A 14,294-nucleotide genomic window follows, 5' to 3' on the forward strand; every position below is an offset into this window, starting at 1 on the left:
AGGCACAGACAACAGGGCCCCCCTCAGTTAGGTCCAGCTTGGGGTCCCAGGGCATGCCAGCCCACCCCCCTTGGGGGGTCAGAGCCATCTCTGCCTCCCAGCCATCTCTCCAGCCTGCTTCCAGCACTCCCCTGTCAGCATTCCCACACCCCAGCAAGAACAGTCCCAGTTCGTCACAGGGGGCTGAGCCCCATGCGGTGTCATGGGCTACACAAAGGGACACCACAGCATACCACTTCGCCTGGAGATTCACGTAGAGCCCAGGCTCCAACTCCTGCCCCTTCGCCCTGGGGTCGAGGAAGGGGAGGACCCCAAGGGTTGCTGGGGCTTTGCTTCTGCTGCAGAAACGCACATCCAAGCCAGACTGCTGGCTGGGCTTTAAAGGGTTAAATATCCCCTCTCTCCTGATCCACAGAAAGGTCCTAGCTCCTGGATGGAGGCTACTGCCCTTTAGAAAGAATATTGCTGAATGGGTAGGACAAGAGATGGGAGCAAGGTCACCTGGGTTCTGTCCCCAGCTCTGGGAAGCACATGCTGGCCAGTTGATTGTAAACTCCTTGGGGCAAGGTCTTGTCTGTGCTCTGAAGTGCCTAGTTATGCTCTAGGTCAATGGTTCTTAAACTTCTGTACTGGTGACCCCTTTCACACAGCAAGCGTCTGAGTATGACCCCCCCCTTAGAAATTAAAAACACTTGTTTATGTATTTAACACCATTATAAATGCTGGAGGTTTGGGGGTGGAGGCTGAGAGCTCGCGACCCCCCCATGTTTGAGAACCCCCCCGCCTTAGGTGCTAGATATATAATAGTAGTTAGAGTAGGTGCGGCAATTCCTCTAGCAGGCATCAGTAGCTAAGGCCCAGCCGCTAGCAGGCGGCTTTGTGCTACTGGAAGAGCTCAAGGGCGGCTCGTGGTCAGACCTGGGTTTGGTTCCCTGCTGTGCCCCGGATTCCCTGTGTGACCTTGAGCACGTCCCTTAGCCTCTCTGCGCCTCAATTTCCCCATCTTACAATGGAGACATTAGCACTGCCCTGGCCTCCCCAGGGCACGAGGACATGTTCAGTTCATGTTGTGAGGCGCCCAGATACCATGGTGGCAGGTGCTATAGAAATTCTCGTGGGAGAGAGAAAAGGACATGGTGGCATTTTTCCCCTTTGGCTTTATTGTGTGCATGGGGCTGGAGTGGCTGTTTTATTGTATTTCATTGCCTGCTTTTGGCTCTTTTTAATAAGTTTGATTTTTATTTTTTCAATAAAAGTGCTGTGAGGTTTTTTTACAAGGATTCGTCTTGGCCTCTTTGTGTTAACTCCCCATTTGCTACTGAGAGCAATTGTGGGGTGGCTGGGAAACCAAGGCTAAGCGGGCAGGTATTCTGTAGCTGTACCCTTGGACTCCTCTTAGCTGATACTGCCCAGGGCCCCTATTCTGTTCAGCCTAATTCTTTGCCAATCTTCTGTTGTTTGCTGGACTCAACCCCCTGCATCAGCTTCCCAGACAATCTGAGCGTTTCATCCAGCCCACCCTGTTGGGAGAATGAGTCTGTTGGGTCTCAGCCCTGTTCCTTGCAGCACTGGGGCTCATGCCAGCCCCATACCCCTCAACAGACCCCAAGCCCCACCTTCTTCCCTCAGATGGGGTTCCTGCAGGGAAGAGGGGATATCCCACGCTGGGGCTGCTGGTCTGGCCCCTCTCCAGGATCTGTGATGAATTGAGAGGGGACTGGTGGTGGTGGTGGTGATGGGGAATGGTGTAGTTCTATGATGGCACTGCCTGAAGCAAAGCATCACATAAGAACGGCCACACTGGGTCAGCCCAATGGTCCATCTAGCCCAGTATCCTGTCTGCCAACAGTGGCCAATGCCAGGTGCTTCAGAGGGAGTCCATGGGAGGGATGTGCCCCCCAGCATGCGGTACTCAACATAACCACAAACTCTGGCATGGAAAATAGATTCCTGACTTCTGTTCCCAGATCTTGGAGCAGAGTGGGGGCTAGTGGTTAGAGCAGAGGGGCTGAGAGCCAGGACTCACTGGGTTCCAGTCCCTATTCAGCCACTGATTGTTTAGGTGAGTTCCTCCCCAGCAATCTGCCTCAGTTTCCACATCTGTCAAGGGGGAGGACACATTGAGGCACAATTATGCTTAAATTGCCTCCACTTCAAGGGGACTGAAGCACACAGCTGACGTGGGGGTGCTGTGCTGTGGCTCGGGGCCTGGACACTAGTCAGTCAGTGCCACATTAACGACAGCCCCAAATCCCAGCTTTCCTATCCAAAACCGACTCCTCCGGCTCTTGGGGGCTCCCTTCCCCCAGGCTGATCCTTTCATCCATGTGATGCAGCCCCCTCTGGAAAATGAGTCCCGAGTGGGGATTTCTACCCCCCTCCCCACCATCCAGAGGCACACCCATCCCATCCAGGGGTCTCCCATTGGCCCCTCCAGTGAGTGACAGATCCCCTGCCATCTGCCTTCATCTAAGTGGGGGTTGTTGGCTGCTCGACCTGCCCCCCACGAATAGCTAGCTTGCTTTCATATTCCTAGGGCAATGTATTGGGGAGTTTAATACAGTTCCCAGCCCACCACCCAATAAACACCCCCCCATTCAATCTACTGTGGGTTATCGGGGTTCCAATGTGTCATTTCACCCACCCGATGGGCCCCCTGATACTGAGGGGGGATTTTACTGCACACACCTCTCCCTGCCAGCGTTAACCCCAGGGGCTGAGAGGAGACTTTATTGCATGAAAGGAGGAGAATGAGACAAGTTGAACAGCAGACGCTGCTCTCATACCCTTAAGGCTGCAAACACCCCCAATCCCTTTCTTCCAGAACCAGTCCAGAAAATAATGCACTGCTAACCCTCCTCTTCCCAAAAAGGGACCGACGAGGGTGGGATTCGAACCCACGCGTGCAGAGCACAATGGATTAGCAGTCCATCGCCTTAACCACTCGGCCACCTCGTCTCTCACGTTGGGCTTATTCTGCCATCCCAGGCATACCCCTGAGTGTGTGTGCGCGAGGGTAAGAGTGCACAGGACGGGGAGGGTCTGTGTGTAGGGAGGGTTGATTCCCCCTGTGCTGCCTTTTGCACACACCCCCTTGCCCGGACAGCTCCCCCTTCCTGTCCCCCCCTCGCCCCATCCGAGCGGGACCCCGGATGCAGCCATGGGCGCGTGAGCCCGTCCCGGGCAATGGTCAGAAAACCACCTCCCGACACCCCCCTGCGCCCCCCTGTCCCTGGCGGGCGGGGCGCGGTGGCGAGTCGGCCTGCAGTGGCTCCTCCCTAGGGCAGGTGGCGCGCTGCCGCAGCGACGGGCGCCTCCATTCCCGGCCCCCGGCCGGCTGCATGGAAGGGCTGGGAGCTGCAGCCGCCCGCTGCCTGCGCCGGTCCCCCCTGGCGAGCATGGGCGCAGCGCGCCGGGCCTGAGCGGGGAGCCCCGGCCGCGGCCGGCATGCAGGGCCCCGCCAGATGCTCCTTCTTCAAGGCGCTGCTGTGGGCGCTGGCGCTGGTGGCCCTGCTGCAGCTGCTCTACCTGTCCCTGCTCTCGGGGCTCCACGGCCGCCAGCAGCGCTCCCGCTACTCGGAGCTGTTCGGGGGGCGCCGGGGCGAGGCGCCCGGCCGGCCCAGCGAGCAGCAGAAGGAGCAGCTGAAGCGCGCCCTGGCCAGCGGCGGGCGGCTGGATGCCAGCGGGCAGTACCGGATCTACACGGACATGCTGGGGCCCCCGGAGCGGGCGGGGCGGGCGCCCGACCTGGTGCTCGCCACCCACACCAGCCTGAGCAACCTGCACCAGCTGCAGGAGCTGGTGGGGCGCTGGCAGGGCCCGGTCTCCGTGGCGCTTTTTGCGCCGGGCCCCGCCGAGGTGCGGCTGGCCACGCTGATGCTCTACGCCTTGGGGGCGCTGTGCGGGCCAGTGCGGCAGCTGGTGAGTGCCCACCTGGTGTGCCACTCGGGGGACCTGGCCGCCTTCCCCGAGCTAGAGGACCGGGCGGAGTTTGCCCGGCTCAAGGCCTGTGGGGATGTCTTCGCCAAGCTGGCACGGGCTGGGGCGGGCCGGCGTAATTATGCCCTGGGCGCCAACGCTTCGTACCCCAACAACCTGCTGCGCAATGTGGCACGGGGGGCAGCCACTGGGCACTACACGCTCGTGCTGGACGTGGACATGCTGCCCAGTGAGGGGCTGCGTGAGGCCTTCCTGGCACTAACTGCAACCTTGGGTGCTGAGGGGCCACCAGGCGTCTTCGTGGTGCCCGCCTTTGAGATCCGGCACACCCGGCGCCTCCCAGGTGCCAAGGCCGAGCTGCTGCAGCTGTATCAGGTGGGAGAGATCCGGCCGTTCTACGAGGAGCTCTGCCCACGCTGCCAGGCCCCCACCAACTACTCACGCTGGCTGAACCTGCCTCCGGGCAGTTCCCTGAATATTGCCTACACCGTGGAGTGGAGGGACCCCTGGGAGCCCTTCTACATCAGTGCCAACTCTGTGCCACCCTATGATGAAAGATTCAAGCAGTATGGGTTCAACCGCATCAGCCAGGTACCTGCCTCACTGGCATGGAAAGGCATTTGTGCCATGGGAGCCAGCCCCAGATATACGCCCAGCCACCCCAAGAGATGGAGCAGGGTGTCTCTGACCCGGGGGTGAAACAAGTCTGGGAAGTCTCAGCCAGGTGCTGTCCTGATCACTGGGCACCTCAGGCCATGCTCACTGAGCCTCATAGAGGGCACCCGAACATGGCCCCATGAGACACATGGGCAGGGTGTGAGGAATGCATATTTCCTTCCCTGCAAGGGGGCTCTGGCCCTGATCCAAGCCTAGCTCAAGAGTACTTGGTGGCTAGTGGGGAGAGACAGCACAATGTAGGGGACCTTGTGCTGCAGAGAGCAGGGTGGGGGGTTCAGTAAGAGGTGCTCTCACCTTGCAGTCAGTGCTGTTTCCAATACCCAGGGCTGCACCAGGGGGTGTTGTACACCCTGAAGTGGCATCTGTCCAATGAGATGTAAAATGGGCCTTGGCCCCTTGTGCTTACTAGTGTCCCTTTTCCTACAGCTTCCATCCAGTGGAGAATTTCCACTTCCTATCCTGAACTGTAGTGTTCTGTGAAGCTGTGAAATAGCCCCCGCATCCCACACTGCATCTGAGCACCGGGTGAGGGATCCCTGTATAAAACAGCTCTAATGCCCCACCCCTGCACCGCAGAAGTGGTTGCATCTTAGCACTGGATGAGGGATTCCTGTATAAACAGCCCCCACACTCCACTCTAGAGGTGGCTGCTTTTCAGCCCTCAATGTAACAGAGTGTGGGACACTTTGGAGTCTGGTGGGGGTTACCCTGGTCTCCTTCACAGCTCTCCTGTCCCCTTTCGCAGGCATGTGAGCTCCATGTGGCCGGATACAGTTTCTCAGTGCTGAACAATGCTTTCCTGGTGCACAAGGGCTTCAAGGTGCCGAGTGAGTTCCATGCACAGAAGGATGCCGAGAATCAGCGCAACAAGATGCTCTTCCGCCAGTTCAAGCAGGAGCTGAAGCTGAAGTATCCTGGCTCACCACGCCGGTGCTGATGGTCCTGCCGTCTCCGGCACAGCTCCTCAGACCTGCCTTCCCCATGGCCCTTCATCTGTAGCTTTGGTGTCAGTGTTTTTGGGGGGCCCTGCCCAATCTGGGCTTGGAATGCCCCCTCCTTTCCATTGAGTCATTAATCTCCACATCGGACAGAGTTTTATAGTTGGGGGGAATCTTTCTAGCCACATCACGCTGGATCCTTCACCTGCCCCAACCTGTTGCTGGGGCCATGGAGTCCTGTATCCCCATCCCTCAAAATACTTCAGCATTCTCCTCCCCCAGTTTCCTATTGAACAGCAGGCTATCAGAACAGAGGACCTCCCCCCGGCCTATTGCCTGTCTGGGCAGAGGACAGCTGTTTCCTCCCTCCGCAGCTCCCTTGTTATGATTCTTTCCCTCCTTGAGCAGGGAGAAAGAGGCTGTTCTGGACTCAGCAGCCCCCTCTCCCTTTTTGTAGGTGGTTATGGGGTGGAAGCTAGTATAGGGATTAGAGAAGGGGGTGGGGAGTCAGGACTTGTGGGATCTTTCCCTAGCTCAGAGAGGAGAGGAGAGTCTAAGGGTTAAAGAATGAGGGGCTGAAATTCGGGACTCCTGGGTTCTGTTCCCAGTTTTGTGTCTGATTCTATTTGCCCTCCACCAAGTCCCCTCCCCTTTCTGCACCTCATTTTTCCCCTTTGTAAAATGGGAATTAACGCAGTGACCTACCTCCTGAGGGCAGGGGGCATGAGGCTTAATTTATGAAGATGCTCAATGCTGCTTGGATGGGACTGGCAGAGTGCTCTTACCCCACTGTAGGAAATGGCCTGGCATTCAGTCCCCCTGAGTGCGAACCTTGGGTTAGAACAATAAAGTACTGTGGAGGCCAGGGGCGTCTCCTCATGGCTGTGTCCTGCCGTGAGTCCTTTCTGTGGTGCTGGGGGCAGTGGCTGGAACTTATCTATCCCGCACAGAGCTTGGCTTACTAGATATAGCACTGGTGGGTGGTGCTGACTCCTCAGTGTGGCTAAGCAGGGACCCTCCTGCCAGTGCTCAGGATGGGGTGAGGGGAGCTGAGAGCCACACAGCTCTGGCTTCTCTCCAGGTACTTGGGTGATGGGGGCAGTCCCATGGGTGTCATGACAACATTGCAGTTGGGCACCATGGCAAGGGGCCAAAGGTACTGTGCTAAGGCTGCGCCGGGACTGGGTGCCAAGTGTTATGGCAACGCCATGACTGGTGCTCTGGCAATGCAGTAATGGCGCTGCACCAGGTTGTGATGACATTGTCCAGGTGTCAGCAGGTCCCATGGTACCATGGCAACAACCTGACTGGGTGCCATGGTGATGTGTCACAAGCAGGTGCCATAGCAACACCAGTTCATGGGATTCCCCTTAGCCCAACTTTGGGTGAATGTCGCTCACTTCACGCTAGGCTGTGGGCCTCCTGTTGCCATGGGAACATGCCCCATCCTCCACTATCCCATAAGGCTCAGCGCAGTGGGCAGCTGGGAACTATAGAGGCAACGGCGCTCTGGTTAACTGGTCCCCCTGATTGGCTGGCAGAGGATGGGGCGGAGCCAGTAGGTGTGGAGCTTCCGGGTACGGAGAAGCGAAGCGCTTACGGGAGGGAGGCTGCCGGCCTGGGCTCCCCGAGGTACGTGGGGCTCAGAGCAGCGGGAGATGGATTCGTCGCAGCCTCCCTCCATGGGGTGCTGGGTGGTGCATTCCCAGCTGAGATCAATGGAAGCTGAGCTAGAGCAGAGCAGCCCAAGGGGGGAATTCGCTGTCTCCCCTGCTTCTGGAGCTTGTTGGTTCCATCCCCATTGAGTTCAAGGGAGGGCAGGCCGGCTCATTGCAACCCCAGGGGGAGAACTTACAGTGGCGGCCGGCCCAGACCATTGCAACTCAAAGGGGAGGGTTGCGGCCCTCGTAGTGTGGGTGCTCAATGATCCATTCCCCGTTTGAAACGCACTGGGGGTGCAGACCATTGTAGCCTGGGAAAGGGTGCCGTATATCCTGCTGTCCCCCATCATGGGAACCTGAATGGCACCTTCCAAAGCAAACTCAAAGGAACTGGGAGAGACCAAGACATCTCGGGGTGTGTGTGTGTGAATTGTGCCCTCCTGCTGTGGCGGGGGGGTCAGTGGTACCTTCCCCAACACGGAAATAGAGCAGACAATGTCAACTGGAGGGGGAAGTGTTAGTATTGGTATGTTCCTCAGTGCTCTCGAGTGAGCAGAAGATGAGATATTTCATTCCCATCAAGGGGTGGGGGGAAGAGCATTGCACATGCACCAATAAAGCCAGCGGGGAGCTGGGTCAGACTATGGTTACAGAGCGAGCAGGGGGCTGGGAGCCAGGACTCCTGGGTTCTGTTACTGTCTCTGCCTGTATTCCTAGCCTTAGAGTCCTGCTCCCTGCTAGCTCCGGTGCCCCATGGGCCTGGATTGGGACCCGCTGTGTTGGCGAGGAGGGAGCTCCAGGCTCATGGCAGCAGAACGCCGGGGTCGCCATGCTGACTCCGCTGAGGCTAGCACCCATCTCTGCAGTCACATCACATGTCAGGAAACCATTGCAATAGCAGCTACCAGCTGATAGCACCTTGCTCCCTGACAGAGCGACTGGGTGGCTTTGTGGGGCTTCCCCCAAGGTGGCTGCACATCACAATGCAGTGAGAACAGGGAATCGTTGGCTCTGGTCTGGCCCCGTGGCAGGAGGATGTGGGGGAGAGGGAGAATAAGACACAGGGCCTGTCTCCTGTAGGAGGCGTTGGCTCTGATCCAGCCCCGTGTGATATGTATTCAGGGCCCACATGTGGAACAAGTTGTCAGGTCTCAGTGGTGTTCCCAGTGGAGAAGGCAGTTACTTCCTTGGCCAATAGGAAGCCTTGGGGGCTCAATGGGCTATGGAGACTGGGGTCCACTAGTTGAAGTAGCCCTGGGGCTGGGGTCTTGGCAGGGCTTGGACATTGGCAGGGCTTGGAGGTTGGAGCTGCCCCCTCCAGACCCATGCTCTGGGCACACAGGGGGTCCCATGAGTTGGGGGGCAGCTGTCCCTGTCCAGGGCCCCTTGCTCTGCATATGATGGAGGGCAGTGGGGGGTGCAGTGAAGTAGGACCCTCCCAGGTCACCTGGCAATAATCCCTGCCATTGATCATCCAGAGTGCCCATGCCGGTGCACCCGGCGCCCAAGGAGGCGGAGGAGATGGAGGGGGACGGGGACTCGGCACCTGAGCTGAATGGCGAAGAGGAGGAGAGCGAGGAGGAGCATAGTGCCAGCCCTTCTGAATCAGAGGAAGAAAGCTCAGGTACTGGGGTATGGAAGGGGATTTGGGGTGGGGCTTGGCCCTTCATCACAGAGCGGTACTGGGGGGGGTGGCCGTGCTTCCTGGGTAAGAGTCATGGCCCAGCCAAGTTGGTATCCTCTCCCCAGACTCCTGGGTTCTGTTCCCAGTTCTGGAAGGAGAGTGGGGTCTAGTGGGCTATAGGGGGATGGGCCGATGAACCAGGACTCCTGGGTTCTATTATCCCCAGCTGTATGTGTGCCCCTGGGTGAGTGTCCTGACTCTGTGTGCTTCAGTTCCCCGGGTGGTCTGTGTGTGGCACTATGCCCATGGGTGAGCATGGGCTGGAAGGTACATGTGCTGTTCCCTACAGAGATGGACGAGGAGGACTGTGAGCGGCGCCGCAGCGAGTGCCTGGATGAGATGTGTGACCTGGAGAAGCAGTTCTCTGAGCTCAAGGAAAAGTGAGTCTCTTGTTGGCTTCCCCATCCCTGAGGTGCCTGTATCTCAGTGCCAGGCGAGGGATCCTGGGACAAACTGTCCCTGCACCCCACCCCAGAGATTGTTGTCTCAGTTCTGGCTGACACAGTGGGCTGGATGGGGCTGGACAGGCCTGTGCTGTGCTGGGGGGGGGGGGGGGGGGGCGCGGGGGCGAGGTGGGGCGGGGGGGGGGGGGGGTGGGGGGGGGTGGACAGGGCTGTGCTCAGTCCCTGCTGGTGCACCCTGCAGGCTATTCAAGGAGCGGCTGAACCAGGTGAAGGCCAAGCTGGAGGACGTGGCGTCAGGGCGGGCGGCCGAGTACCTCGACCCCCTGGGTGTCCTGCAGAACAACATGAAGATCCGCATCGAGGTGGCTGGTGAGCTCCTGGCCCTGCCCATGTGTTAGCTGTATCCCCTGCTGCCCCACAGGGGATTGGTCCCACCGCTGAGGAGTTGGGGTGCCAGGGCTCAGTACCAGGGTGTGGGGGGAGAGTGGCTATGTCCCCTGGGCTGTCATGGTCCAGGCAGGCCTCAGAGGGCAGTGACCAGCTCTAAGGGAGCAGCAAGGATTGAAGGCTCAGGAGCTGGGGGCAGTTGGGCTTGGAGGGGAAATGACAGGGCCCAGATCCAGTGTGGGGAAGGAAGGGTTCAGGAGAAGGGATGATGGATGGCGGGTGGGGGAGCCTGTGGGAGAGGAAGCGGGGGGAGGGGATTCAGGAGAGGCATGGGGAGGACTCAGGCCTGTGGGGTGGGGTAGGAATTCAGAGGAGGGTGCTGGCAGGCAGCCCTGGGAGGGGACTCAGGGGTAGAGAGATTCAGGCAGGTGGAGGAAGGGGTGGGGCCCAGAGAGGGGAGTTGATGGCAGGGCCCAGAGGGCAGGAATTTCGCAGAATCATGGGAGTGAGGCTGGCAGGGCCCGGACTGGTGGTGGTAGGGGGGCAGGGACTTGGACTGGGAGCCTCCTGGGAGGCTTGGGGTTAGCCAGGGTGGGCATCTCACAAGGCTGTGGCTGGGCATGGAGGCAGAGGGCTGGTGGATGGACAGGGGTCACTGGTCCCCCCCTCTTGCAGGCATCTACAAGGGGCTGTGCCTGGAGGTGGTGAGGAACAAGCACGAGTGTGAACTGCAGGGAGCACGCCAGCACCTGGAGGTGAGGGCCCCCATGACCTCCCTCTGCTCCTACCCATTGCTGAGGTCCCCTGCAGGCCCCCATCTACCCCTCCATGCCCCACGGGGCCCCCTGCGTAAGCCCCCCGATCTTGCCCTGAGGTGCCCCCATGGACTGCCCTGCTCCCGCAGACCCTCCATCCACTTTCCAGCTCCAGATGCCGCATCCTGTCTGAGCCCTGTGGCTGACTTCTGCACCCCCAGCATTCCCAGGGAGCACTGCGGGAGGGCCAGGAATGGGACCAAACGAGCCGGGTGGGAGGCTGGGAGCCCACAGCCTGGGGGTGGGATAGGGTCTGGCTGCGCCTCCAGGGCCTCCCTAGTGTTCTCTGTGCCAAGGGGGTGGGTCCATCCTGGCTGCGCCCCCGACCCCATCCTGTCCACACAGAGTGAGAAGCTGTTGCTCTACGACAACATGCAGAGCGAGCTGCTGGAGCGAATCCAGCGCCTGGAGGATGATCGGCAGAGCATCGACATCACCTCAGGTCAGTGAGCCCCAGGGCCTCCCCCAACTCCCCTCCCCCACTGCCGTTCTCCACGTGTCTCTGCCTCCTGGCCATTCAGGGTGCCTCTAACCTGCTCTCACTTCAGTGTGCCTCCACAGTCATCCCCAGTTTGATGCCCCCTGCCACACCGCTGCTGCCCCCCACAGGGTCCCTCCCACCATTCCCCAGTGTCACACACCCCTGCATCCCCATTACAAAGGCAGCTGTGTCCAGGGTCGCTGCATCCCATGGATCAGACCAACGGGTCCATCCTGCCCAGTATCCTAGTGTTGTTCCCACTTTCTAGCTGTTCCTTTGCTCCATGTGTGAGGTGAGTTTGCTGGGTCTCATCCTGCCCCACAAGGGACTGGGCTCACTGCCCCCCCCCCACTCCTGGCACAAACCACTCCACTCATTCCTGTCCCCAGAGGGCACTAACTTCCCCTGCACTGGCAGCCCCAGTGGAGAGAGAGGATTGAGTCCCCTTTGCCCCCCAGAGGCATCCCTGTGGGGCAGCGGGGAGGGGGAGAGTGGGCTGCTGCCAAGCAGGCCCCTCCCCCAGCCCGGTGGGAGGGACTGTCCTCTGACCCTTGTCCTCTCCTCCTGGGTTAGAGTGGTGGGACGACAAGCTGCGCCCCAAGAACAGCCTCAAGAAGTGGGATCCCTTCCGGCCCGCCAAGAGGAAGAAAGCGCCGCTTGTGTCTGATATCCTTACATTGGTATTCCCTCCCTCTGCTGGGCGTGGGGCAGGGACCATGGTGGTGTCCCCCCACCGCCCCCACACACACTCTGCTGGTATCTCCCCGCTGGCCATGCTGGTATCTTCTCCCCCGGGACAGACCTGTCCCATCAGTCCTGGCCCCTGACCCTTCCAGTCCCAGTGGTGATGTTGGGGAAAAGAGGGGCTGGGATGTCTGACCCAGGGGCTCCCCTCTCTGCGGTGCCCTGTGGCAGGGAATCCTGTTGGCTCCTGCCTGGCTAGCTGCTACTGTCGTCCCCGTCCCCGTCCGTCCCCCCCGCATTCTGATGCTGCCCCCTCCCCAAGTTGGTGTGGGAGGGAATGGGGCTAAATGATCACCATGGCTGCGTATGGCTACATGCCCTTAACATGCCCCTCACGCCCCTACATCGTCTACATGCTGCGGGACATCGACATCCTGGAAGACTGGACGGCCATCAAAAAGGTGAGGCTGACCCACTGGACACCTGGGTCCCTTAATAACCCCCTTTCCCTCGCACACCACTGGCCACCCCCCACAATGCCTGAGTCCCTGAAACCCCATCCCCCCGCCCCGCACATCCCTCAGCGACACTGCAGGACCTCTGAGTCCCTTAATAACCCCCACTCCCTCACACACCCCTGGCCACCTCACACAATGCTTGGGTCCCTTAAGCCCCTCCCACACACACATGTCCCCTGGCTTCCCCACAGGCTGCCTAGGTCCCTTAATAACCACCCCTCATACACACCCTTAGTTGTTCTGCAGAATAATAATCCCCCTTCCTAGCTCTGCCGTTTGGGATCAAACATGTGGAAATGGGATTATTTTCATATGTATTCTTAATATGCCCTTTAAAAAGTCACCATTTGCATAGCTGGGCCAGGAGCTGGGAGCCAGGACTCCTGGGGTCTGTCCCTGGCTCTGGGAGCATAGTGTGGGGGTCTAGTGGGTTAGAGTGATGGGGAGGGTGGGGCTGGGAACCAAGACTCCTGGGTTCTATCCCCAGCTCTGGGTGGAGAGTGGGGACTGGGAGTCAGGACTCCCTGGTTCTGTTCACTGATGCTGAGTGAGTCCCTTACCCTGTGCCTCAGTTTCCCCATCTGTCTCACAGGCTAATGCTGCCATCCTTCCTGGGGGACCAGCATGGGTGGGGTCTGCATAGCTCTGTGAGCAGCCGCAGGGGGTGGAGCACGATCCCTGCGTAAGCCCCTTTAATCGTCTTGTCTCTCCCTACAGGCTAAAGCAGCCGTGTCACCCCAGAAAAGAAAATCCGATGGTAAGAGTTGGGGAAGGGATAAGATATGGGGCATTTCCTCTCTAGGGGCACCAGCTCCAGTCTGGCCCCAGGGCAGGGAAGTGGCTCGCTCAGGTGTTCAGGAAGTGGGGTGCAGGGTCTTTCCACCTAGGGGTGCTGGCTCTGACCTGAATCCCAGTCGGGCCCCTCCTGCCCCTTCATGGCTCCTCGCCTGCCATCTTGCTGCCCTCCACCACCCTGCACAGATCCCCCTTGCCACCTCTGGTCTCCCCCAGTGCCTCAACCAGGACACGAGCTAACCTGGCCCTGCAGCTGCCAGCAGGACCCATCCTCAGGGCAGGTGGCCCCAACCCCCCCAGTATGTGGGGCTGTGCCTGCCCCCCCCAGCATTGATCACCTCCCTCCCCCCAGTGCTGGTGAAGGTGGAGAAGCCAGGCGCCCAGTTCTCAGCCCGCTGCGAGGACGGGCGGCTGCATTATGAGGGTGAGATCTACAGCAAAGGGCAGAGCGTCATCCTGGAGGTCGGGGACGAGGCACCCGCGCAGTGAGTGGCCATGGACTGGCTGGCTGGAGGGAATGGGGCACGGGGCCTTTTCCCTTGAGGAGGCGCTAGCTCTGATCCAGACCCAATGCGGGGGACTGGCTGGCTCAGGGGGACAGGGAATGGGATAGGGGCTGTTCTCTCTACAGGGGGTGCTGGCTCCGATCCAGCCCCAGGGCAGGGGGTCTGGCTGGCTCAGGGGGCGGGGAATGGGATACAGGGCCTTTCCCGTAGGGAGTGCTGGCTCCAATCCAGTCCCAGGGCGGGGGGACTGACTGTGATCCCTGCTCTCCCCCGCAGGGCAGTGATCACGGCTGTCAGCACTGGGGAGGTCTGGCTGCGCCGGGAGGATGGCACCAAGACCAAAATCTACGTCTCGCAGCTGCAGAAGGGCAAGTACTCGGTGCGCAAGGCCTGAGCGGGCCCTCTCGTGGCTCAGCCCTGCGGCTCGGCACAGGCCTCCTCCTGGAAACCAATGGCCCACGGACCCTCCCCGGCGCACCGAGTGGCTGGACTTGCTCTCCCCTTGCACTAGGACTCAGATGGAGAGGACTCTGGGGCCCTGCCCGGCGGGGTATTCCCATGGCCAGTGCTCCCGCCTCAGATCCCTGCAGACAGGCCAGCACGAGGCTTCACCGCTCGCTTCCCTCGCTAGGACTCTGGTGTTTGTAGCAATCTTGGGGGGCTGCACGTAAACCCCGGTGCCTGGGGCTGTTGTGCCCCCCAGGGAAATAGGGGTGCTGGTTCCAGGGGCTTCAGCAGGAAAAGCCCTGGGCCTCGGCCAGACCCCTGGAAGCGTTCACATTAAAAACCAAGTGAAACATACAA

General features: G+C 59.9%; 2 protein-coding genes and 1 non-coding gene across 3 annotated transcripts; 2 read left to right on the top strand and 1 right to left on the bottom strand.

Moving 5' to 3' along the window:
- Window positions 1-2,876: 2,876 nt before the first annotated feature.
- TRNAS-GCU lies at window positions 2,877-2,958 on the bottom strand. Its single transcript has one exon. It is a non-coding gene; the product is annotated as a tRNA-Ser (tRNA).
- Window positions 2,959-3,307: 349 nt separating this feature from the next.
- B4GAT1 (beta-1,4-glucuronyltransferase 1) lies at window positions 3,308-6,438 on the top strand. The gene is made up of 2 exons (XM_034776832.1): window positions 3,308-4,530; window positions 5,363-6,438. The coding sequence occupies exons 1-2, from the start codon at window positions 3,448-3,450 to the stop codon at window positions 5,552-5,554; spliced, it is 1,275 nt and encodes a 424-aa protein (XP_034632723.1). The 5' UTR covers window positions 3,308-3,447; the 3' UTR covers window positions 5,555-6,438.
- Window positions 6,439-7,079: 641 nt separating this feature from the next.
- BRMS1 (BRMS1 transcriptional repressor and anoikis regulator) lies at window positions 7,080-14,294 on the top strand. Its single transcript, XM_034776831.1, has 11 exons — window positions 7,080-7,187; window positions 8,695-8,840; window positions 9,190-9,280; window positions 9,546-9,673; window positions 10,367-10,446; window positions 10,852-10,948; window positions 11,561-11,653; window positions 12,068-12,132; window positions 12,907-12,946; window positions 13,337-13,469; window positions 13,767-14,294. Exons 2-11 carry the CDS (start codon window positions 8,702-8,704, stop codon window positions 13,882-13,884), a joined length of 984 nt encoding a protein of 327 aa, XP_034632722.1. The 5' UTR covers window positions 7,080-7,187; window positions 8,695-8,701; the 3' UTR covers window positions 13,885-14,294.

The sequence above is a fragment of the Trachemys scripta genome, chromosome 7, assembly GCF_013100865.1.
Source record: "Trachemys scripta elegans isolate TJP31775 chromosome 7, CAS_Tse_1.0, whole genome shotgun sequence".
Classification (NCBI taxonomy): Eukaryota; Metazoa; Chordata; order Testudines; family Emydidae; genus Trachemys; species Trachemys scripta.

What these genes read in the sequence shown, in the direction of transcription:
- BRMS1 (XM_034776831.1), top strand. Translation starts at nt 8,702, where the DNA reads ATGCCGGTGCACCCGGCGCCCAAGGAGGCGGAGGAGATGGAGGGGGAC. An exon ending in GAGCACGCCAGCACCTGGAG is followed by an intron (nt 10,447 to 10,851) that starts GTGAGGGCCCCC and finishes CTGTCCACACAG; the next exon opens with AGTGAGAAGCTGTTGCTCTA. An exon ending in ACTGGACGGCCATCAAAAAG is followed by an intron (nt 12,133 to 12,906) that starts GTGAGGCTGACC and finishes CTCTCCCTACAG; the next exon opens with GCTAAAGCAGCCGTGTCACC.
- B4GAT1 (XM_034776832.1), top strand. Translation starts at nt 3,448, where the DNA reads ATGCAGGGCCCCGCCAGATGCTCCTTCTTCAAGGCGCTGCTGTGGGCG. An exon ending in GGTTCAACCGCATCAGCCAG is followed by an intron (nt 4,531 to 5,362) that starts GTACCTGCCTCA and finishes CCCCTTTCGCAG; the next exon opens with GCATGTGAGCTCCATGTGGC.